Source organism: Podarcis bocagei (genome assembly GCF_964188305.1).
Source record: "Podarcis bocagei genome assembly, chromosome: 1".
NCBI lineage: Eukaryota > Metazoa > Chordata > Lepidosauria > Squamata > Lacertidae > Podarcis > Podarcis bocagei.
Genome location: NC_138125.1, coordinates 70,092,202 through 70,117,393, shown reverse-complemented (window position 1 = coordinate 70,117,393; position 25,192 = coordinate 70,092,202). Strand labels below are relative to the sequence as shown.

The window sequence follows — 25,192 nt, the reverse complement described above, 5'->3', positions numbered from 1 at the left end:
TGCGTGTACAGCTCTCTCATGACCATAGCAAACACTTAATATTTGGGGGCTTTTTCATATCACTCTCATCTTTGCCATTCACTGCTTGCTCTACGGTTTCTAGGCCATCAGACTCTTAATTCTAACTACGGGATTATAGGGGAATTTGGCTTTAGCAACACTGCCTGTAGGGAACAAAATCAGCTATATGGATCAAAAATTGCTTCATCTTCTTTGCGCAGTTGTGTGTACCCTTGTCTGTGGGATTATGTTCACCCCTCCCTTCACTAATTAGTTGAACTTTCTCTCATAAGACTCAGAACAGAGAGGCCTTCTTTGATGTTTATGAAAGGTAGGAAGGAATTTCACACTTTGCTGTGCGTCATTCAGCTGCAAGGAAAGAATGTTACAGCTTGCTGGGCACATTACTTGGAATCAATTATTGACTTGTCTTCCTGGCACAGAATGCCTGGCAAAACTCAGTCTTGCAGGAGCTGTCATTTACTCTGGGAAATATACCTCCTTTGTGGATGAGTGCTAGCATGGTTTCTGGCTGAGGTACTGATGAAGTGGCTTAACATCTTTTCTGTGTAGAAGCAAATCATTGCTTGCAATGCCACAGAACTTTTGAATCATTCTCACATTATATTTCTACTGTGTTTCCAGGCTGAAAAGGGGAGAGAAGGGAAAAAGTACCTGCTTTGTTTACACACCAACCAAAGTGTAATAGATTAATAGTCTTAAGTATAAAGGGGACTGAAATGTGGCTTGCATCGCTGTAAAATATGCCAGAATATTCTCCCACATCCTGCTTTTATGGGTTATTTTGAGTCTTGGTCACTTCGTCATGAATGTTGATGTAGCTGTCATCATGTGCGTAGCCAGGATTTTTGTGGGGGAGGGGGCAGAACCTCAGTATGCTATGTATTTTTATTGATGGGGGGGCAGCTGCCCTCCCTTGGCTACGTCCATGGCTGTCATTCACTTTCTTATAAGGAAACCAACGCTGCCGGAAGTAATTTGCCATTTCCAAATCAGAAGCAACCTTTGCCATTATTCTTTATTCATCTCAAATCGCTGCTGAAAAGCCATCATTTGTTGATCGTAATTTCATTACTGTACTCTACTGAAGACTCTTCAGATTACTTAATAGCATTTCAGTAAATCTGCCTCTTGGATAGACAGTGGGAGGTGGGGGGGGGGAGGCATTAATCAAAAAGTAATACAAAAAAACGACGAGCTGTTACGGTTTCTTGCAAGTGCGCCTGCAAGCTTACTTGGGAGTAAGCACCCATCCGCTGAACTCAGCGGGGCTTATCAGGGAGCAAACCTGCATAGGATGGGGCTGCGCGTTTCTCTTTACGCGCGACTCAAACCTTAGGCACGTTGACAGTGCGAATTAAGTTGCTGGGAATTAAATGCGGCTTTCCTCTGGGTTAAGCAGCCTTCACGAAAATCGATGCGTGCCAGTTTAAAGACATGGGAGGGCGGAACCAACCGAAAGCAAACTCTCCACCCAAGTTGCCTGCCTGATAGCCAGAGAGGGCGGGCGGGCGGGCGCCCAGATGTTTGTTTTATGAGGATCAAGGACGGATCGTCCTCGTCCTCCTCCCGCCTCCTCGGGAGACAGCGCCGCGGAGCCCGGCGGAGCGCCTGCGGAGCGCCGCCGGCCCTTCATAGGGCGAGCAGCCCGGGAGCAGGCCAGAGGCTTTCCCGCGGCCTCTCTGAGCCGCTTTCCCCCGGCAGAAGGTGGGAGCGGAGGCGCCCTGAGGAGGGAAGGGCTCCAGCTGCGCCGGCGACGTCTCGCGAGAAGCCCGTCGTCGGCCATTTTGCCATTGATTGGCGCTGGCGGAGGGAGGGGAGGGGAGGCGGCTGAGGCGTTGCTGCGCTCGCTGAGAAGGGGGAGAGGCGGCAGAGAGACACACGCACGCAGGGAGCCACAGAAAGGAGGCGGCGGAGACCGAGACCGTAACGATGCCGAGCGTGCCGCGGCCCCGCTCCTCTCCCTCCTTCGCGGACGGCGCCTCCTGCTGACGACGACTCCCCGCCCGAAGCTGCCGCGGGCCCCGGGCTGGCTGCGCCACTGGCCATGGTGCCCAGCGAGGAGAACCAGCTGGTCCCCAAAGAGGTGCGTCAGGGGCCCTTGGGCGGAGGCCGCGCCTTCAGGCCCCGCTTCAGGCGGCGGCGGCAGAGGAGGAGGAGGAACGGGAGGCCGAGGCGTGCGCGCAGCCTCACGGAAGGAGTCGTTGCGTGCCCGGGCGGGTTACAGGGGCGGCGAGGGCCTGGGGCTTGGCGGGGCCTCGTTTGGAAGCCCCGGTGTTGCCTGTTCAGGGATGGGCGGGCGGGCTGGTGCTGCCGGGTGTTTCTCGGCAGGGCCTTCCTTCGCTGCTCTAGGGCCTTGCGGAAGGGAAGGGACGGCCGAGAGGCCGCGCGCATGAGTGTTGCTTCAGACGTCGCGAGGGGAGGGGGGGACCTGTCACTGTGAGTAGGGAGCGAGGGAGGGAAAGGCCAAGGAGGCCCTCGGGGCATTCATTCGTGTCAGCAAGCGCAGCTTTCCAGGAAGTCGAGGTAGGTTCGATAAGGCTCAACCTTGGAAAGTTGCGTGCGTGTTGCGATGCAGCTCACCTGTGCTCCCACGCTGTTGAGTGGCAGTTTTGCAGCACCGGCAGAGATCCACGCGACAGGTGTGGGCGAAAGTTCAAAGGATGCTGGAGAGAGGAGGAACTTCCCGGGTTAGTCAGGGCAAATTCATGTCCATGCGTTCAGGTTCATAGTTGTAATAGGCTCTACCTGGAAGGAGCCTTTTATGCGTGGTGTGTCTGCCATGGATTCGTGTGTGTGTGTTGCAGAGGATTCTGAGGATCGTGGATGCCACTCACATAAACACACACTCACACACTCACTCAACTAACTGTTCATGTCGGGGTGCTGACTCTTGCAGGACTTCTGGAGAGAATGCAGATTTCACACTAGGGCTGGGGTTTCACACTAGAACATGCTGTTCCCCCTACTCTGGTACTTCGTAAAAGAAAAATAGTGGTAGACAACCTGTTTTCCAGGGAAACCCAACCACCATGACTGATCTTGTCACTGAAGAGCTACTGATAAGCGTTCTCTTGAGTACAGTTTGAAAACCACTAGTGTTAGAGTTTAATAAAAGAAAATAGAACCAGACTTCCAAATACAAGGAATATTCTTCTGGTTGTGATTGGAACCATGTTTTTTTACAAAGGTTGTGAAGACTGAGAAAGAGACTGGTAGCTCTTCCTTTATGAAATGTTGGATTGGGGAAGTGATAGAGAAGTGTTCTATAATATTTTGGTGGGAAGGAAAGGAGCTTTCATTGTGTACAGGATGGTTTGCCCTATGACTTAGGCTGAAGCAATGCTCTTCCAAGTAGATGTATCTATCTATAGCAGCGTTCAATATTGGCCAGGCAACAGGCGTATTTTGCACCCGGCTGTCAGCCACTTGTGACCACATGAAGATACCCAGGTGCTGGGATAGCACCTGACATCCCTACCACCTGGAAGTGAATGCCGGGGAATCCTTAGATCTTGCCTGTTTTCACACACTACCAACACATCCCATAGAATTCTGTTATATTTTATCTGCACAGTCAGAATGAATTTCAGGAACCAATTTTTATTCAGTTTGAACATATTTCCAGTATGAACTTCTGTCCTCCAAATGGCAACTTGGAATTCTGTTTTGGCCACTTTTACCCTGGTTTAAGGAGTCATTTGGCAGCTAGCTTATATATCTGAGTTTCTAACACTGAAAGACTTGGATACTGAACTGAACTGTTTCTGGATTATTTACACATTATTGCTTTTCATGTAAGAATGCCAAACTCCAGTGTTGGCTTTAGACTAGACTGTTACCTTTCAGCTTTGTAACATGAGAAATAGCTTTGAGATTGTTGGAACTCCTAGAGGATCTTTTTGAAGCGAATATAATCTTTTCTTCCAAGTCAAATCTTTTCAGTTGCATGGGAGTAAGATGGCATATAATATTAAATTACCATACTGGAATCCTGACCCTAAACTCATTCAGTAAAATATTAAAAATAATTTGCCTTTCTACATGGGAACAGGTGTTTGGATGCATCATTGCAATTACACAAGTTCATAGAGAAGAGGTCACACGCATGACCCAAAAATGCATCTGAAAACAGTACAGTACTTTATTTGCTTTGCTCCCCCCACAAAAAAATATTTAGTACAACTTACCTTGTATTTTGAAGTCACAGCATAGTGGGTTTCCCTACCCACAGTTAAGGCTGTGAGTTTCTTCAGCCCTAACCACTAACGTGGTAAGTTGTACAAAATAATATAGATGAGAGGGGAGGTATGTATGTGACATTGTCACACATAAAAATTGTAGCTCAGTGTATTTGTTTTTTTTAATAGTGTATAATTTCCACATTTGTGGCATGTATGACATACCCATATAGTTCTGAATTATATAGTAATGTGAACAATAATGGTGCAACATCATGTGACAGCCAAGAAGCAAAGGCTAATAGCAGAAGGCCTTTGGCAGTAATTGTAGATAACTAGCACAGACTGGAATGATTAATGGCAGAGTCTGGCTCTGATCATTGTTCCTCTGTAGATATTATTCAAATGCCTTAGAAGCTTATTTTTATCTTCTAGAGCTGAACAGGATTTCAGTCCTCTCCTTTTTGGATATATTGAATTCTGTACTTAATAGGATGAAGAAAGGTTCTTGTTTCTTCTAACCTCACATTTTAAAGAAATCACTTAACTACATCTGTAGATTGTGTATAATTCTTTTTTGTTTCTTCTTAAAATATAATCATGAAACATATTTTGTAGTGTTTTTGGACATAAACACAGACTAGTACACACCAAATGATTAAAAGGAGCTGCATTCTTAAATCTAGTTCAATGTAATTCTTAGCATGTTTACTAACAAGAAAGTACATCTGAGTTCAGTGGTATTTATTTTCTAGTTAGTTGCAGTCTTGATAGTATAAATATGCATGTAAAGGTTTGAAACACTTTTTCTTCAAGAAAGTCAAGGGTGGTGTGGGATGCATCTGAAAATCCATCAGAATACCCCCTCAGTAGCATTTTATTTTCTACTTTAATTATTACACTGTACTACCTTTCGATTAGAGCACTAGAAAGCATTGCATTTTATATCTCTAATCTCTACTCTTCAGACATTGATACTTTTCAGAGTAGAAAAATGGTTTGTGTCTGTATGTGTATAGGAGTTACCGTATTTTTCGCCCTATAAGACGCACTTTTTCCCCTTCAAAAATGAAGGGGAAATGTGTGTGCGTCCTATGGGACGAATGCAGGCTTTCGCTGAAGCCTGGAGAGCGAGAGGCGTCGGTGCGAACCGACCCCTCTCCGTCTCCAGGCTTCAGGAAGCTATCCGCAAGCCTTGCCCCGGCGGGAGTTCCAGTGGGCTCTCAAGGCTTGCGGGCTGCAGCCTGAAGCACGGGGCGCCCTCCGGAGGATGCCCCATGCTTCGCGCAGGTGTCCGCAAGCCTTGCGCGCCCGGGGGGAGTTCCCCCCGGGCGCGCAAGGCTTGCGGGCAACAGCCTGTTCTGGGGGCTGGGGACGAGGGAAGCTCGGGCTTCCCCCGCCCCCAGCTCCAAGCGACGCAAGCAAGCTCCGGGAGTGATGGCGAGGTTGCACAACCTCGCCATCGCTCCCGGACCCTTTCTGGGGGCTGGGGACGGGGGAAGCTCCGGCTTCCCCCGCCCCCAGCTCCCAGCGACGCAAGCAAGCTCCGGGAGCGATGGCGAGGTTGCAAAACCTCTCCATCGCTCCCGGACCCATTCTGGGGGCTGGGGATGGGGGAAGCTCGGGCTTCCCCCGCCCCCAGCCCCGCAAGCAGGCTCCGGGAGCGATGGCGAGGTTGCGCAACCTTGCCTTCGTTCCTGGACCCCCAGCCCCGAGGCTAAAAACAAAGCCAGGACAGCGAGCGGGAGCCATCCCGCTCGCTGTTATGGCTTCTTTGCTGTTTGGGGCTCGGGGGGGGGATATATTTTTTTCTTTATCCCCCCCCCAAAAAAATATAAGTGCGTCCTATGGGCCGGTGCGTCCTATAGGGCGAAAAATATGGTACTTTTTCTTGTCAACCCCATATATTTTTCCAGAGTTAACAGAAACATTGTGTTTGTATATATCTATGTATCTATATTGCATGATTTTGTAACCATAAATCATTCCCCATTTATGAAATACACTCCCCAAACTGCTACATCACATTTTTGTAGGAATGTTCATAACTTAAGTATACAGTAGCACCTCGGCTTTTGTTACACTCGGATAACATAAACTTCAGGTTGTGAAAGCGGCAAACCCGGAAGTGTTTCGCTGCGCGCGCATTTGCAAGAACACTCTACTATACCGCACATATGCACAGAAGCGGTCCCTCCAGTTGCAGAAACCTCAGGATCTGACTGGAGCTCTGGAACGGATCCCATCCGCAACCGGAGGTACCACTGTGTTACGGTAAAAACTGATAAAAGCCTGAACTTAAGGATCTCCCATTAAATATTTTAGTGAAATTTATGCCAACTGGGATGTACAGAAATGCATCATGATAATCCACCAACTCTTTGCTTCAGTTTAGTATCTGAAGGTGCGACACTTTTCATTTGCATATTTTTATGTGCAAGACAACTTAATGAATAGCATGTGTTTTTATATTCTGCTGGAAGCTCCTCTGAGTTGCTGGGGAAACCCAGCCGGATGAGTGGGATATAAATAAAATCATCATCATCATCATCATCCAAATAATTACTTGTAAAGGTTCTGTTTCTAGTACATAATTGCAGTGATTTGGTACATAATGTGAAATACATTAAAAAACTTAATAAACTTGTAATATGAATACTTTTGCCAAAAAAGCTAGCTACTAACATGCATAGGTGAATATCACATTGTTGGACCATGCTGGAAGCAACCTAAAACAGTTTCTGAAAATTAAAGAATGTGTTGTTTTAGTAATTAATTTGCAATTAATCCCTGAGCAGTAGTTCAGAGTACATATGTTAAACTTTGAGCAGCTACTGCTCCACAGGGTGAATTAAATCAAATTGTTGTTTCTTTTAAATTTTTAACATATTCTTGAGGTGCTGGAACACTGGGGAAAACAGCACATGAAATTAGAGGGACAGTTGATATGTTTTAGTGCTAGAGTGCAAAGCCAAAAAGAACTTTTGCATTTATACCCATACTACAGATATATGTACAATATAGTTATATAGTGTAATATATTCATTGTAGGCTCAAACATGCAAAAGTAAATCAGTTGTAGAATTTTTCAGCCAGTCACTGAGGACACATAGTACAAATTGATTTTTTTTGTAGCTGGGTTGCATAAATATGCTTGATGCTATTATTCAGTTGAGGTTAGTACCTTTTTGAAGCAGTTTTAGCAAATTTATTTAAGGCCGAGCAACAAAATCAGCAGCAACTTACAATACAAGTATTGGTCTGGAAAACCAGGATCATTGGAACTGTATTCAGTACCTTGATTAGAGATTATTACGGTTGGCTAAAATTAAAGCTGTAGGGCTTGATTAGGTTCAGAGGTAAAAAAGTAAAGGTTGATTGCAAGCACCTGGGTCAATGAAGGCAATATTTTAATTGTAATTTTTAATTAATTAATTTATAATACTTTTTTCTGACCTCAAAACAGCTTACAAAATATTCTTAAGGTAAAATTACATGTGAATCTTGAGAAATTTCACAGAGTATGAAAGCAGAATTATTCAGGCAGCATTTCCTATATCGGGCAGCAGCTCCTCCCGAATTCTCTGAGGCAGGGGTCTGGGACTGAGCAGCTGGATTGCACTACTTCAAAATATTACTCTGTAAAAAAGTGTTATATAATACAACTAGCCCATCCAGTCCCGTACACTTTGCTATGTGTGGCAGTTACTCTACATAGTTTTAGGTAGAAGTCTTTTTCAGCACTTCTGTGTGAAATCTTTTTAACTGAACACTCCAGGAGATGAACTTGGAACCATCTGGTTGCGAAGCATACACTCTGCTGGTGATCTGTGGTCCCTCTGCTGAATAAAATACATACAGATTGTATACAATGTAAATAATAACAGCTGCGGTTTGAACTGGCAGAAAACTAGATCCAGGCCTGGAGGAGAAATGACTAATCAAAACTGAGGCAAATAGTCTTTGGATTTATGTTTAGTCATGTCTGCTGAACTGTGTGTTATGGAAATTTTGATTTTCAAGGCAGACTGCTGTGAGCTCCATTTGCAGAAACTAAATAGACAAGGATTATGTTTTACTACTCAATTTTATGTTCATTTTAAAATTTAAAATGATGACATTGCAGTTGTCATAAACAGATCTTACAGATTCTCTGACTGGATATGCATCAATAGAAATGTTATTTAAAATTGGAAATTGCAAAACTTTGGGATGTGATATGCAAGTGCTCTGTTGCAATAATCATTCTCCATCTCTGAATCAATGCAGACATCCAACATGATGCCATCTCAGTGTTGCTGGACTACAACTCCTGTCTTCCTTTCCTTTTGGCTGGAGCTGTAGTCCATAGCACCTGGAGGGCATCATCTTGGCTGTCCCTTGTAGTAGGCATACATGGGAAATGGATATTGTTCTTCTCTTTTTCTAATAGCTTTCCTTTAAAAAAAATGCATGCCAAATCAACAATATTTGACACATCTAGGTTGCATCATAGCCATGGATTTTGTTGACATGTTGCAGAGATCATACATTTTGGGATCATACACATACACAGTCATAATATCACATTATATAGCCACAGTATTTGTTTTCATATCACTAGGACCACATCCTCCACAAATTTGTTCAAGTCACATTTCCAGTAAATTGTGTGCTCATTTGTTGACCATAGAATGAGATATTCCTACCATGGTTATTAATGGGTTATTTTGAATTGCAGGATCTCTTTAAAATGAAGAGAGTCAACTGCATGCCAAAATTAACAGGGATACTGCAGTAATTGAAGGGCAAAAAGTTTTCAGATTTTTTGGCATTTCTATGGTTATTATTTGGTATGGCTTTGCTTAGGTTGATTGAGCTTTAGAACTGTTTAGTGAGGTGCAACATAGAAACAATTTCTGGCCAGTAACTTTTTACAGTTTTTGTACAGATGATATCCAGCTCTACGTCTCCTTCAAATCAGAACCAGTGAGGGCAGTGAAGGTCCTGTGTGTGTGTCTGGAGGCAGTTGGAGGATGGGTGGCGGCTAACAGATTGAGGTTGAATCCTGACAAGACAGAAGTACTGTTTTGGGGGGACAGGGGGTGGGCACTCCCTGGTCTTGAACAGGGTAACTATGCCGCTGAAATACCAGGTGCGCAACATAGGAGTCATTTCAGATTCACAGCTGTCCATGGAGGTGTAGGTCAATTCTGTGTCCAGGGCAACTGTTTACCAGCTCCATCTGGTATGCACACTGTCTCACCAGAGTGGTGTGTGCCCTGGTATCTCCTGCTTGAACTACTGCAGTGTGCTCTACTTGGGCTACCTTTGAAGGTGACTCTGAAACTACAACTAATCCACAATACGGCAGCTAGACTGGTGACTGGGAGTGGCCACCGGAACCATATAACATTGGTTCCAAAGGATCTTCACTGGCTCCAAGTGCATTTCTGAGCACAATTCAAAGTGTTGGTGCTGACCTTTAAAGCCTTAAATGGCCTCTCCACCCCCATTGCTCAGCCCAGACACTGATTCTCCTCCAAGGGTTTTCTGGTTCCCTCACTGCAAGAAGCAAAGCTACAGGGAACCAGGCAGAAGGGCTTCTTGGTAGTGGCACCCTCCCTGTGGAATGCCCTCACTTCAGATGTCAAGGAAATAAACAACTATCTGACTTTTAGAAGACATCTGAAGGCAGCCCTGTTTAGGGAAGCTTTTAAGGATTAATGTTTTCAGATATGTTGTAAGCCGCCCAGAGTGACTGGAGAAACCCATCCAGATGGGTGCAGTATAAATAATAATAATAATAATAATAATAATAATAATAATAATAATAATAATAATAATTTCCCCATTAGGAATTAAATTCTGGACATTGCTGAAAGTTTCACAACAATATGGGAATGGTGCACCTTTCTCTTGTGGCCATTGGAAGGGGAAAGGCCTCAAGATGCATGTGCTTGGGTTTGTAATAGATTTAGTTGCCCTCTGCATTAGGTTAATCTAAAACATTGATGGGGAACCTGTGACCCTCTAGAATCGATATTCTTGGACTCCCAACTCCTGTCATTCATGACCATTGATCAGGCTGACTAGGACTGATGGGAATAAGTCCAGCAGCATATGGTAGGTCAAAGGTTCCCTATCCATGTTCTAAAACTTTGAGATCTCAACCAGACAGACTGTGAACTAGGATTTCCACATTCTTTTAGGCTCAGTTTTCCAAGTGTTCATTATTTTAGAGGAAAATGGTTTTTCTTTTTGCAAGTAACTTTCAAAGCTGTATAGATATTTTGAGTAAACATTTGAAGATTCTTCTCCACTTCAGGGTGCTATAATCTTACTATTTTGTGTTTATATACCATAGGATATGCTTTGGAGATGCAGACAAAGTATCTTTGATGAAATGAAGAAGAAATTTTCGCAGGTAGTTAGCCGCAGTAAACATTTAAAACCGATTGCTTAACTGGGTAGTAACAGCATGAGACTAGTACTTGTTAACATCTGCATGAGTTAGTAAAATGCTTTGTGAGTGTACTTTGAGCTTTATTCTTACAAGGAAGCTTTGGTATTTGGGTGTGTGTGTTGTACAAAATGGTAAGCTTGGTTGCCTTTTTTGTGTAACATTCACAAGAATTAAAAAGCATGGTGTTAAGAGCTCCAAAATAAAATAATGTGCTAGATGTTTTTTAGAAGAGTTGTATGGCACATAACTGAAAATAAAGTAGTGAGTATGTCTTATGAGCTTTGTATCTGCTTCTCATTAAGGCAGGAGTGTTTGCTTTGCTGCTTACATGACCTTTTTAGCGTTCATGTGGATTGTTTTGTTTATAGTGAGCACATACACGTCTGTCTTTTTGCTGAATGCATGTTTGATTCTATAAAAATGTTGGCTATTGGGAAGCATTTTTCCAGAGAAAATGACGCCAGTGTGTTTTATTGGATGTGTAATGAGAAAATAGTAGATATGTTTTTAAGAGTGTAACATTGTCATGCCTCAATAATAGACTGGATAAGAGCCAACAGAGATCTATGAGTATAGGGCAGTATACAAATTTAATGAATAAAAATAATAGCATGAAACATTTCAGTATGCATAATATGGGGTGGTGTGATTTATAATTTTAGTCCTTCTTAATGGTTGAAGGAAAGGGGCTTTGGTAAAAAAATGATCATTCTAAACATTCTCCCTGTTCAGGGAGGCTCTTGATGTGCTGAGAAGAGAGAACCTTTAGTTGTTGTACAATTTGCACAAGTAAGCAAACAACCCAAACTGCAAAGAAGTTGTTTCACACAGTTGCAGGAGGGGAGATTTGGCTTATTTTCACCCCTCCCCTTCAGTATTTTGCTGAGACACACTGTGGTTTACATACAAACAAACAAGCTGCAAATGGTTAATGAATTGCTTCTCAAAAATGAAATGACTCTAGCAGTAAAGTAGTGCCTCTTTTCTAGCTTTGCTTTTCATTTCTCCTCATAATATTTTTGCTGGCTTGCATGGAAGAATAAAGGCTTGCCCCCTTTATTTGGATACTTGTGAGTGGGTGGGTCCCTTCTTCTGTACCTGTCCACTCTGAACTTTTTTGTGTGTATCTGGTGGCGTGTTTGGTATTGAGGGAGGCGTGTAAGTAGAACAACTATTATTATATCTTGAAATATATAATAAAACCATTCTGGTCTAGTTCTTGGTTCCGGTCCCTAGCTTTTAGCCAGGGTTTTCAAGCTAATCATGCTTAGCATTGACCTTGGTGTAAATGTAAATGGGGCCACTCACCTGACAATAAAACAATGATATTAAAATGTTACATGATTGGCATGTGTTGACCCACCCATCTGTCAAAATCCTTTGCATGGGGTTCCCACTTGAGAACTATACCACCAGGGTCATCCCCATGTTTGGTATTCTAGGAAGCCCTGAGCATAGGCCTGGCAAAGTGGCTGTTTCTCCTCTACTTGCCATTGACAGGGACAAAAGAAAATGCTGCTTAGTGCTGAGTTTGAGTGCTTTGGAGATCTTCCTTAAGGGAAAACCTGACAGGCCAAGATTGGAGCGTGAGCTGGAGGTACTTTAACCCTCATTTAAAATATTACAATCAGTTTTGATTGCTTTACATGTAAAAGCATATAGGAGAGCTAGAGAAGATGTAAAAATTGCAGCTGCACGTTATCTTCTGAAAAATGCTTGCAAAAAGATGACCGGGGTGGCAGCATGATGGAGACTTGTTAATTGACCAGCTGTATGGGAAGTAAATATACTATTTGTATATACAGCACCAACAGTGTATATAGCACATTACAGAGTGTTGTAAATAAATAAAAAGGATGAGTTATTGGTCAAAAGGAGTTGGCAATCTAAAATACAGTTGTAAATACTGTGTAGTTGTAGAATAGGATTAGGTCTTTGGGTGTAGCTGGGGGTTAGGATTAAGTCTGGTTTGCACAAATAGTGATTTACCAAACCAACATAACTCACCAAGTTTGGCAAGCCTCTGCTTTTGCATTCCCAAATAGACTTAATGGCCAAACAGTGTACTATCACACTAACAAACTGTATTCAGATGACAGGCTTGGCTGCAATGTACAGGCTTTGTTGAAATGGGTTTTGAGGGGGAAATTGAGGGAGATAATAGATGGCACTATTTTCATTTTAAACATCTGAGAGTTTGATATTAAATCTAGCTAGCAGTTTGGCAGGAATCAGAAATCTGTGGCCCTGTAGATGTTTCTGGGCTATAGCTACCATCATTCCAGGCCTCTGACCTTGCTGGCTGGTGTTGATGGATGTTGGAATTCAGCAACACCTGAGGGCACAGGTTCCCAAACTCTGGATTCAGACAGACAGACGTAATTATCTAGAAAAATTGTAGTTTATCAGTGGGATTTATTATTGTCAGACAATGCAGCACTGTGTAACATAGCGTTTTAACAAAGCATTGATAGATAAGTGTATCTGACAGTAGCTGGTCATCGCAGCAAGAACACAACCTTTTTCTCCCTCTGCCCCATACATAGCATGCCTCTGATTACTGTATAATGTAAGTCCTGCCATTAGAATTCTGTGCTTGGCCATTGGTTTAATCTAGCATGACTGTCTTGTATGTAACAGTGCTGTACATAATTCAGTTGACCATGTAAAGCTAATGAGAGGGGGGAAAGTGTGGGAACAGGATCAAGTATGGAATTAACTTGGGGAGTGTTTTGCTAATCTCTTACAAATCAATTTAAGTTTATTGTTTGCCTTCAAATAAACATGCAGTTAGACCATCAATAAAAAATTAACTATTAACTTAAATAGTCTAATGGAAAGAGAACAGAGTTATGAGGCCCACCCATTGTCGCCAGTAATCAGGGATGAAAGATAGCATGTTTACTACCATGTTGACTACTTCTGCTCCAAACAATAGTTTTGGAGGATTGTAAATAAGTGTTCACTCTTGTACCCTTTCTTTCTCCTTCCTCCATATAGCACCCTTCTGTGCTTCCTGTTTGGCACTTAACATAACTTCTGATTCTACTTTGAAGGATAAGCATTAATTTACTATGTGAACTGTGTACACATACAAGCAAACTAAGGTTATCGTTAAACAAAATGCAGTGGGAAATGTGAGATGGGGAAGAAGCAATATGCAACCCTAGATCAACATGGTTTAGAGGGTCATCTGAATTGAGCCAAAGTGGTGGGATCCCCCCCCAGATGATTGCCTCTAATGCTGTTAAGATGGTTTAGTCTTAAAGAAAATCATATTCTCATTATTTTGATCCATGAGATAATAAAATATTTCACTTCATTTTACGAAGAAGTTGGTTATCTCCCGCTTGGACTACTGCAATGCGCTCTACGTGGGGCTACCTTTGAAGGTGACTTGGAAACTACAACTAATCCAGAATGCGGCAGCTAGACTGGTGACTGGGGGCGGCCGCCGAGACCACATAACACCGGTCTTGAAAGACCTACATTGGCTCCCAGTACGTTTCCGAGCACAATTCAAAGTGCTGGTGTTGACCTTTAAAGCCCTAAACGGCCTCGGCCCAGTATACCTGAAGGAGCGTCTCCACCCCCATCGTGCTGCCCAGACGCTGAGGTCCAGCGCCGAGGGCCTTCTGGCGGTTCCCTCATTGCAAGAAGCAAAGCTACAGGGAACCAGGCAGAGGGCCTTCTTGGTAGTGGCGCCCGCCCTGTGGAACGCCCTCCCATCAGATGTCAAAGTGATAAATAACTACCTGACATTTAGAAGACATCTTAAGGCAGCCCTGTTCAGGGAAGTTTTTAATCTGTGATATTTTACTGTATTTTTGGTTTCTATCGAAGCCGCCCAGAGTGGCTGGGGAAACCCAGCCAGATGGGCGGGGTACAAATAATAAATTATTATTATTATTATTATTATTATTATTATTATTATTATTATTATTGGTTATGTTTAAGCAGAGGTTGGATGGTCAGTTTTAAAAATCTGTTTTTTTCTTCATTACAGATCGAAAGTGCCGCTGATGAACCTAGAGTGCTTTGTATAATCCAAGATACAACTAATTCTAAGACCGTTAATGAGCGCATCACTTTGAACTTGCCAGCTTCCACTCCAGTAAAAAGACTGTTTGAGGATGTGGCCACTAAAGTGGGCTATATTAATGGAACATTTGATTTAATATGGGGAAATGGAGGCAGCGTTGCTGATACGGTAATAACACACTATCTTTATTAACAGAGTAGAAATGTAGACGTTTGGGGAATACTTGTATAAATGTTGGAGGCAATGGGTGGGATTTACCTAAAGACCCCATTCAGAGGCAGCTTCCACAACAGAACTACCCTCTTCCTCCCCTGCACAGGATTGGGTCTATTTATTTATTTTTATTCATTTTTTTAAAATATGCCTTCTGTTTATATTGTTTACATATGTGTCATGCTGCTTGAATTTCTTTTTATCAGTTTATTTAAATGATTTTTTAAATACTGAAGTTTTTTCTTAATTTGAACAGCATTAATCCTAGAATATGTATAACAGTGATCACCACCTTTTTTTAGCCCTGTGGTCACATTTGGAGTTTGCCCATTTCTTCCCTTCTCCAGGTCAGCCCTTCCCCCACTGACACAGAAAGAGAAGGAGTGCATGAAATGAAGCAACATTTAAAACATAAAAGAGAAATTAAGACCTGGATGTGTGAAATCCCTGGCCTCTATTTTATTCATTCTGTTTTTGTATCTTATAGTTAGCAAACTGTACAGCACTTCTAATGCATGTCCACTGTACTTTGTATTTAATTTCTAGTTATGCTATAGAGGCTACTAATGTTGGAAGTTTAATAAATTGCCATTATGGGTGGGGTGTCATGCAGGTTCATTCTGTAATTTGAAGCACTTGTATGGTCCCTGTGGGCTCAGTAGAGTCTTGAGAAATTTTGATTTCTATTAGAGCTAAATGCAGTGAGAGTGTGCTGATGACCAGGGATATTCCAGCTTATACTGATATTTCACATTAGGCCTGTGGGTCTATCATTCCCCCCCTCCACTTGTTCTCCTATAATTTTAATTTTCAAAATAAATAGTAGCCAGATCTATTTAGCAAGCAATTCCTTTGTTTTGTTGTAGACATCATTGGATCAATCAAGTGATAAATCTGTTGTTGATGCTGGTTTTGAACCTGGGAAAAAGAACTTTCTGCATCTGACAGATAAAGATGGAGAACAACCTCAGATAGTATTGGTAAGAGAATTTAAAATTATAAAACAAGTACCTATTATGTACCTGCATTTTCTTTATGAATCACTTTTAAGAAAGCTTGGTTTTTGCTATAATTTTTATTTTTACTGGTACCAGTACTGTACCAGTATTGCCTAGTATAGGTTCAGAATCTTGTGCTGAAGAGTATTATAAAATGAGATAGCACTGACTATATAAATAGGAGTGGAGAAGATGGAGAAATGTTAGTGGAAAAACTCTACAATTCTATGATTCTGTGGAAGGCTCTGTTTGGCAAGGCATATAGGTTCTCTGCATGCAACCAAGGAGGAGTTCTGTCACAAAAGGCTTTGTGAATCTGTATATTCCAGTAAACAGAAACTAATATTTTTTTCCACTCAGAGAGATCAAACTTGTTGACTCTGTCGCTGGTAACACAAGTAAACCAGTTCCAGTCATCCCTACTGCCCTTCCCAAACCAGTAAGGCCTTTTAAGAAAGAAGACCACTTTAGCTTTCAGACATGCATTTAAGAGGAAATGCATGCTGAGACTTCAAACACAATAGTGCACTTTGTCTTCCCATAATTGTACCTCATAATTCTGATCAGGCCAGTGCAATTTGAGTGCTGAAAGTAGCTTTGAATACTGATCAGCCTCAGATTGGAGCATCAAAGGCTATTTTGGAGCACAGAGAAGGAGTACCTACACCTAGTAGCTGGGAGAAATTGATCCTGTGCATTATTGCTCAACTAGCAATCTGGGTTTGGGACCTCCTAGGTGGGAACATCATAGGAACTCTGTTTAGGCTCCCTCCCCTCCTCACTCCCATTACTCATTCTCTCTTGGAGAGACTCCTTTGTGTAGTACTTGTAGATGGGACTATTGACATGTGCATTTAGTCTCTAGACTTCCTTAAATAGGATAACTTTGTGTGGATGGATTTGCATTAACTGCATCCTTTGCAAATGTGCTAGTTAACGTATCTTATCTTTTAGGATGAGGCCAGTGGAGCAGATGACCGTAATCCAGATAGATTTATAGGCCCTCTTCCACGAGAAGGTTCTGCTGGTTGTTCAAATGATTATGTTGGTCAGAACTATTCTTATACATCAATTCTGAGTAAATCAGAAACAGGTAAGGTGGTTTATTGTTTCTCTTCCATTGTATAGTAAGGCTTCAATTGTATAGTAAGGCTTCTCTTAAAACAAGTTATATATTGGCAGGGCAGAATATAGCCATACACCTCACTTTTGTGTGCAGTTTGGTGCAAAGGGAGAAGGCCTAGGGAACTGTTGTTGGTAAAACTACTCCCAAGCATGGTATGAGTGAGTAGGAAGTAGTGGCAGTAAACCCACTGCCCAGGGTGTGAGCTGATTCCTGTTTCTATTATTTGCTTCCATGTTTTTTCCCCTAGTACAGTTTGATACCTGGGCTATACAGTGGTACCTCGGGTTACATACGCTTCAGGTTACAGACTCTGTTAACCCAGAAATAGTACCTCGGGTTAAGAACTTTGCTTCAGGATGAGAACAGAAATCGTGCTCCGGCGGCAGCAGGAGGCCCCATTAGCTAAAGTGGTGCTTCAGGTTAAGAACGGACCTCTGGAACGAATTAATCCTTAACCCGAGGTACCACTGTGTAATGTATTGAGTGCAGATGGTTCTGCAGGTCTCCAGGCATGTTCCTTTTATTTTACATGTTAAACACTACTTTGACCTTTGCAAGTATTCCATACAGCTAGAGAACTCAGACTGCTCTCCAGCAGTGTTTTCCCCCAACCCCCATTCACAGTTAATATACTTTTTTCTGCCTGCCTCTTTCAATCAATCTTAGCATAGAAACTCTTGACTCTCTTCACCCCTCCACTAATACAGAGATTTGTTCTACAACCCTCTGTACTTTATAAATTGCTGCTGTGGAGGTTTGGGAAGCCTCTGGGTGTTTGAGATATAGAATAGTGCTGCAATGGGGAGGGGGATTTCTGAAAATTGCCTTCCTACTCCCTCCCTTCAGTGTGAAGCTTCTACTGGATCTTGGGGCCTTCCATGAATAGGAGGACTATTCTGTTCACAGCTATTTAGAATCTAAACCCATGGCCGTTATTACTTTCCCCAGTTCATAAATTTCAAGGAAACTATTCTTGTATTCTGATAGTCTAGTGCAGTGTTTCCCAACCGGTGTTCCGCGGCACACTAGTGTGCCGTGAGACATCGGCTGGTGTGCCGTGGGAGGGAGGCGGGCGAGTCGGGCGGCGAGAGGCGGCGGCGGCGAGGATCCGCGTCGAGCCGGGGGCGGCTCCGCGGTGGTGGTGCCGAGCGGCGGGGCAGCGCGCGCAAAAGGGAGGAGCGCGAGACAGCGGAGGAGGAGGAGGCCGGCATGTCCGGGCAGCAGCAGCAACAGCAGCAGCAGCAACTCCCGCCGCCGCCCCCTCCTCCGCCCGCTATCGCCGCCACCACCACAACAGCCGCCGCCGCCTCAGCTGCCGCCGTCCCTCAGTCCCTCGCTCTGCTGCCTCCTCCCACCCCGGCAAGGGGGAGGGAAAAAACTTTCACTTTTGTGCGTCCCTCCCGGCGTGACGCTGCGCGCTGACGTCACGGGGCGGGGCTTTAATGGTGGTGTGCCGCGAGATTTTTTTCCGGTAAACAGGTGTGCCGTTGCCCAAAAACGTTTGGGAAACACTGGTCTAGTGGGCCTTTGGATTAGTGGTGGACTTACAATGGTCGCAATAGGAAAAGCAATGTCTGTTCCAAATTTCATTGAAATTATTAGAATAACTGTTAACCTGTTGAACAAGAAAGGTTACTCTATTACTTTTGGGTGCTAGCCTGGCTGCTAACCATGTCCCCCCCTTTTTTTAAGGCTATGTAGGTTTAGTAAATCAAGCAATGACTTGCTATTTGAACAGCCTTCTGCAAACCCTTTTCATGACTCCTGAATTTAGAAATGCATTATATAGGTAAGTGCATGTTATCAAAAATATTTTAATGTCATAGGTTTCAGAGATGTTCTAATGTTGTAGCTTTCTGAAATGTAAGTTTTTGTGATAGTTTTCATGCAGCATTACAGTGGTACCCCGCAAGACGAATGCCTCGCAAGACGGAAAACCCGCAAGACGAAAGGGTTTTCTGTTTTGGAGGCGCTTCGCAAGACGAATTTCCCTATGGGCTTGCATCGCAAGACGAAAGCCCATAGGGAAATGCTGGCGGTCGGGAGCAAAGACTTTCGCCCACAGCCGGCCTTCAGAAGAGGACCTCTTCTGAAGGCCGGCGGGGGGCAAAAGTCTTTGCTCCCCCCGCCTGCCTTCCCCCCGCCTGCCCCGGGCAATCTTAAAATGCTGGCGGGCGGGAGCAAAGCGTTCGCTGCCGACCCCCAGCATTTTAAAATCTCCAAGGGACAGCAGAGAAGTCTCTGTCCCGGGGAGATTTTAAAATGCTGGGGGTCGGGAGTGTTCGCTGCCGACCCCCAGCATTTTAAAACGCTGTTCCGAAGCGGGGGGCGGGAACATCTGCCCCAGCCGCCCCACTTCGGAACGATGTTCCGAAGGGGGGAGGTGGGGCGGGAACAGCTGCCCCATCCGCCCCACTTCGGAATGATGTTCCGAAGGGGGGAGGGGGGGCGGGAACAGCTGCCCCAGCCGCGCCACTTCGGAACGATGTTCCGAAGGGGGGAGGGGGGCGGGAACAGCTGCCCCATCCGCCCCACTTCGGAACGATGTTCCGAAGGGGGGAGGTGGGGCGGGAACAGCTGCCCCATCCGCCCCACTTCGGAACGATGTTCCGAAGTGGGGAGGTGGGGCGGGAACAGCTGCCCCAGCCGCCCCACTTCGGAACGATGTTCCGAAGGGGGGAGGTGGGGCGGGAACAGCTGCCCCATCCGCCCCACTTCGGAACGATGTTCCGAAGGGGGGAGGGGGGCGGGAACAGCTGCCCCAGCTGCCCCACTTCGGAACGATGTTCCGAAGGGGGGAGGTGGGGCGGGAACAGCTGCCCCAGCCGCCCCACTTCGGAACGATGTTCCGAAGGGGGGAGGGGGGCGGGAACATCTGCCCCATCCGCCCCACTTCGGAACGATGTTCCGAAGGGGGGAGGGGGGGCGGGAACAGCTGCCCCATCCGCCCCACTTCGGAACGATGTTCCGAAGAGGGGAGGTGGGGCGGGAACAGCTGCCCCATCCGCCCCACTTCGGAACGCTGTTCCGAAGTGGGGAGGTGGGGCGGGAACAGCTGCCCCAGCCGCCCCACTTCGGAACGATGTTCCGAAGGGGGGAGGGGGGCGGGAACAGCTGCCCCAGCTGCCGGGCTTCGTAGCGCTGCTGCGAAGCCGGGCGGGGGGGTGGGAACACCTTCTGAAGGCGGGCAGGGGGCAAAAGTCTTTGCTCCCCCCTGCCTGCCTTCCCAGGGGCTTTTAAATCGCCCCGGACAGCGGAGAAGTCCTCCGCTGTCCGGGGCGATTTTAAAATGCCGCCCGCCAGCATTTTAAGATCGCCCGGACAGCGGAGAAGTCCTCCGCTGTCCCAAGGTTTTTTAAAATGCTGGGGGTGGTAAGAAAAGCCCTTGTCCCCCCCCCCCAGCCTTCAGAAGAGGTCCGGGGACAGACTGTCCCCGGACCTGGTCTGAAGGTGGTTTCCCTAGGAACGCATTAATTGATTTTCAATGCATTCCTATGGGAAACCGTGCATCGCAAGACGAAAAACCCGCAAGACGAAGAGAATTGCGGAACGAATTAATTTCGTCTTGCGAGGCACCACTGTACTTTGCCAGTTACGAAAATGAGTATTAAGAAGAAAAAATTGACTGTGTGTGTGTTGGACAAGATTTCCCCCTCCCAAAGCATGTATTTTTCTGAAAATCATTCTAAGAAATTATTAAACTTTAGTTATACTTAACCTATACTTGAAATCCTCCTTCTAGGTAAAACAGTAGTGGGCTCTTTCTGATTCCCCCCCCCATGAGAGCACATAATGTAACAGGGTTGGAGTACATTCATGCTCCTATAATAACTTCTTCTATTTGAAGTGTCATGACTAGCTCCCTCTGCAACACAGTAGGAGCAAGAACTTTTTTTAGACAACTGGCCATTAGTATTGGAACATACTTTCAGAATAGACCTGCAGTTTTAAAAGTTGGAGTTATCAGAAATAACAATAGAATCTTAGAAGGAGCATTATTCTCTGGTAATAAACCTTGGATAAAATCAAATTTGATGTTCCAAGAGATGTCATGAGGTTTTTGTTTAAGCAGGGAGGCGCACAGGATGCAGAATGCTCATTTTTCTGTGCTCAAGCACTTGAGAGCTTGTTCATAGTACTAGTAGTAGAAAAAAGTGATTTGTAGCTAATACCATGTTTCATAGTGTAGATAAAAAATCGTCTTCTTCTTTGGCGATCACTCGTAGCCAAATAAGATTGTCTTCCGTAAACATGGTTTTAACAATGATTCCGTAAGTGACTGTGGAGGCAAGTTCTGGATCCACACGTCCTTCCACAGTGGGGACATTGGTTTCTGGGTAGGAGTTGATCACGGTGTGGTTTTGCCAAGCATGCCTTCCTCTTAGCACGTCTCTCCCTTGCGTCCTGAGTTCGAGTTTGTCAAAGTCCATGACACCTTTGGTAAAGGCTGTTCTCCAACTGGAGCACTCACAGGCCAGCGTTCCCCAGTTGTCAGTGTTTATACTACATTTTTTAAGTTTTGCCTTGAGACAGTCTTTAAACCTCTTTTGTTGACCACCAGCATTACACTTTCCATTTTTAAGTTTGGAATAGAGTAGTTAAGGAGCAATGTATAAACCTTTACCCATTGTATGGTTCAGTGTGTCTCTGTAAATTCTAGGCCAGGAATAGGGAGCCTCTGACCTGCCACATTAAATAAACTTGCCACGTCCCAATTTGGCCTGCTAGGCCATTCACCCCCAAATCACAGCCAACTTCCCCACATTTGGCGATAAGCATAAATAACTCCTTGCATTCTGGCTTTGATTGAAGCTGGCAATGCAAAGGATCTTCCTCTGTAGGCTGACTTAAGCCTTGCCCTTGATGTCAGGTGATTGACAGGTGGGAGGCTTTGCTTACCTCTCAAAATGGCGTAAGGTTCTATGACTGCAGAGGTCAGAATTCCACTCACTGATGGGACTCCCTTTCCCCACTCTTGTTCTAAGCAGTGTTTAATCCTATAACAGTATTTGCAAGAATTCATGAGAGTTCACATTTTGTGATTTTATTAATTTCACTTTCAAATGGGTATACAGTGGTACCTTGGTTTTCAAATCTCTTCTTTGATGAACATTTTAGTTTTCAAATGCTGTAAACCCAGAAGTAAATGCTTCGGTTTTCAAACACGCCTCGGAAGTTAAACATGCCATGTGGCTTCCATATTGAGTTTTCCGTATTGAGTTTTCGGTTTCCGAACGTTTCTGAATTTAAACGGTCTTCCGGAATGGATTATATTAGAAAACCGAGGTACCACTGTTTTTGGAAAACAACTGTTTTATAAAAAAAGTGTGCAATGTTTCATAATGCTTCTTTATAGAAAGTGGTCTGATGAAAACATTAAATGCTGAAGAATTGTTGCGCATGTTTTCTTAAAAGATGTTTTTATGTTCTATATTAGACTATGCTAAGCATATGAATTAGGATTTCGGGTTTTCCATATTTGCACCTTGAACAGCAATTTTACATCAGCTTGTCATCCAAGGAAGATCTCTATCTAAAAATGTACATTAAGAAGGCATCTCTTTTAAATGTGTTGTAACTTAATTGCCTGATCCTACTAAGACCCCTCCTTTTTGTTAATAGATGGGAATTTGAAGAATCTGAAGAAGATCCAGTGACCAGCATCCCTTACCAGCTTCAGAGGCTATTTGTTTTATTACAGACCAGCAAAAAGAGAGCAATTGAAACAACAGATGTTACACGAAGCTTTGGATGGGATAGTAGTGAGGGTAATTAAGACAAATTGCTTGGTTAAATTTAGTGTAATTGTTAGGCTAGATATAAACTGACATTCTGTGTTGAATGTGGATTTGTTCCATAGAAAGAATCCCAGAGAGTACATTAATCTTCTGAGGTGTGGGATTTTTTTTTTTTTTAAGTGATTCAACTTTCTCAGGAATGGAGAATGCTCTAAAAGATATAGGCATTGCAAGCTTTTGTACTGTTTTTACAAACATTGTTTAAGAACACATGTTGGATTATCTAGTCCAGAATCTTGGTGACCGAATCTTGGTGACCATGGTAATCACCTAGATGCTCCCAGGGATAGCAGAAGAAAGTCATGCTACTTTAAAATGATTCTTGGATAAATTTAAACCTTGTTTTCAGTATGTGAAGCCTAATATTGTATGAGTGGACTTCCCCTTCCACGCCCCCCCCCCCCCCGCAGCCAACATATTCCCCCCAGATATGCTTTGATGGGTGCAGAGCAGCTGCAGGGGCGGGGCGGGGGGGGGGTAGGAATTCATTCTGCCAACAGTATCCATTCTGATGGTGGCTGGACAATGTTTCATTTTACGCAGTATCTGCATTATCTAGTAGGCAGAGAGGGGGTATTGGTGACTACTGTATTTCTTTTATTTTTTGTTCCATGCAAACATGAATTCCTATTTGCAATTTTGAATTGTTACAATGAATTCACAGAAGTAAACTTTATGTGTTCAGTGCCTCATTGCTTTTTATCTCCTAGAAACTCTATTTTTGAACTATGAACTAAAATAAATTATTGAGGCCAAAATAAAAGGTGTGTTAGAAGCAGAACTTACAGCTCTTTTTAGTATTGTTAAAGTCCAAAGTATATGTTCTGCAGTGTTAGGTCTGTATCAAACACTGCTGTTGTACTTGCGCAAGAGACATTTGTGCCTCAGAACTGCGCTTCTTTTCTTGTGCAGCCCCTCATGCATCTCGAGTCTGCTCCAGAGGTTTTAGGGACCCCCAAACTCCTGTTGTAAATGTCCAGTGGTTTTTTTGAAAATATGAACATGCTTGGAAAGAATGGTTAGTTTTTAGCCAAGTGTTGCACATGGGAGAAATTGAGTGATAATATCCTGCTAAGCTGTACTCTAAGTAGACCCAACAAAATCAGTGCACTTAACGTTAGTCATGATTGTAGCTAATAAGTTGGCTGCTTTCAGTGAGTCTGCTCTGAGTATGACTTTGTCTGCTAGTACCCTTTGACCCCAAAGCTAGCAGAATCCTAAACAGAATAAGTTTACTGTGAAGGGAATCCACCTATCTAGGTCTGCCTTGATATTACATAAAAGTTTCTGCCCAAATAAATTGTGGGGTGTGCATGTGTGTGCGTGTAAACCAGGTTAACAACATTCTGTAGGTAGATGTCTGCCTAAGCCGACACAATAAGGTCACTTTTATTTTCCAACAGCCTGGCAGCAGCATGATGTCCAGGAACTCTGTAGAGTCATGTTTGATGCTTTGGAACAAAAATGGAAACTAACAGAACAGGTAACAGTTTTGGCTCTTCTTAAAAAAATAATAATAAAGAGGAATATCATGCTACTTGAACTAGAAATATTAGCTAGAATGGATTAAATAGATAATGTTGCGTTGGACCACATTTCAAATGCTAAATTCGGCAAAGACATTGAGATGGTATGGTGAAAGTCATGCTTTTAGATTTAGCTAGAGAAGAAATAATTCTGAGCCAAATCAGATGCTATTAAGACTAATTGGAGAAAGAAACATTTTACCTGCCCTCAGCTTTGTGAGTAGGTTTATTTTCTGTTTTGATGAATAACCAGTGTATTGTATTAAAATTAGATGGAAATGAGAGTATGCTCTGCTTTTTAGTAAAAGAACACTCTTACTTGACAGATACAAAAGGTATTGGCAGATTTCACACACTGTGAACTTCTGTCTTATCCCTGTAAAGTGTTACTTGTGCATTTCAATATGAATACCTTTAAATGCCACAGGAATGAATATTGTATAAAGCAAGATAATATCTTGTTTGTCTCCCTTTGGCTTTGCTGAAATATTTAAATTCTTTCTCAATTGCAGGCTGATCTCATAAATCAGCTCTATCAAGGCAAGCTGAAGGACTATGTAAGATGTCTGGAATGCGGCTATGAGAGTTGGAGGATTGACACATACCTGGATATTCCGTTGGTCATTCGGCCCTATGGCTCCAACCAGGCTTTTGCAAGTGTGGTGTGTACTGCTCACCTGAATGCTAATGCATCTATGCACACATTACATACATAATGCAACAGTGGTATTACTTTCTTGAAAAGTAAGTATCATCCTAGATACTCCATCTTGGGTTGTCCGTCTTTGTGCAGTAAACCAGCTAGCAAGTTCTAGAAGTTTTTTTGACCCTTCAATGAGTCC

The 25,192-nt window shown here is 43.7% G+C and overlaps 1 protein-coding gene across 3 annotated transcripts in view; it reads left to right on the top strand.

Annotated features, from left to right (window-relative positions):
- The first annotated feature begins 1,632 nt into the window (after positions 1-1,632).
- The window catches only part of USP47 (ubiquitin specific peptidase 47), a 50,348-nt gene continuing 26,788 nt past the window's right edge, over positions 1,633-25,192 (top strand). Inside the window, exons 1-9 of one of the 3 annotated variants that reach the window (XM_081199164.1) lie at positions 1,633-2,107; positions 10,549-10,608; positions 14,654-14,857; positions 15,769-15,882; positions 16,855-16,993; positions 18,719-18,815; positions 22,649-22,794; positions 24,228-24,307; positions 24,863-25,012. In XM_081199164.1, the coding sequence (XP_081055290.1) occupies positions 2,069-2,107; positions 10,549-10,608; positions 14,654-14,857; positions 15,769-15,882; positions 16,855-16,993; positions 18,719-18,815; positions 22,649-22,794; positions 24,228-24,307; positions 24,863-25,012 (1,029 nt within the window). In that variant the 5' untranslated portion in view covers positions 1,633-2,068. The remainder of the gene's footprint in view (positions 2,108-10,548; positions 10,609-14,653; positions 14,858-15,768; positions 15,883-16,854; positions 16,994-18,718; positions 18,816-22,648; positions 22,795-24,227; positions 24,308-24,862; positions 25,013-25,192) is intronic. The other 2 variants (XM_081199163.1, XM_081199165.1) reach the window with 2 other exon arrangements.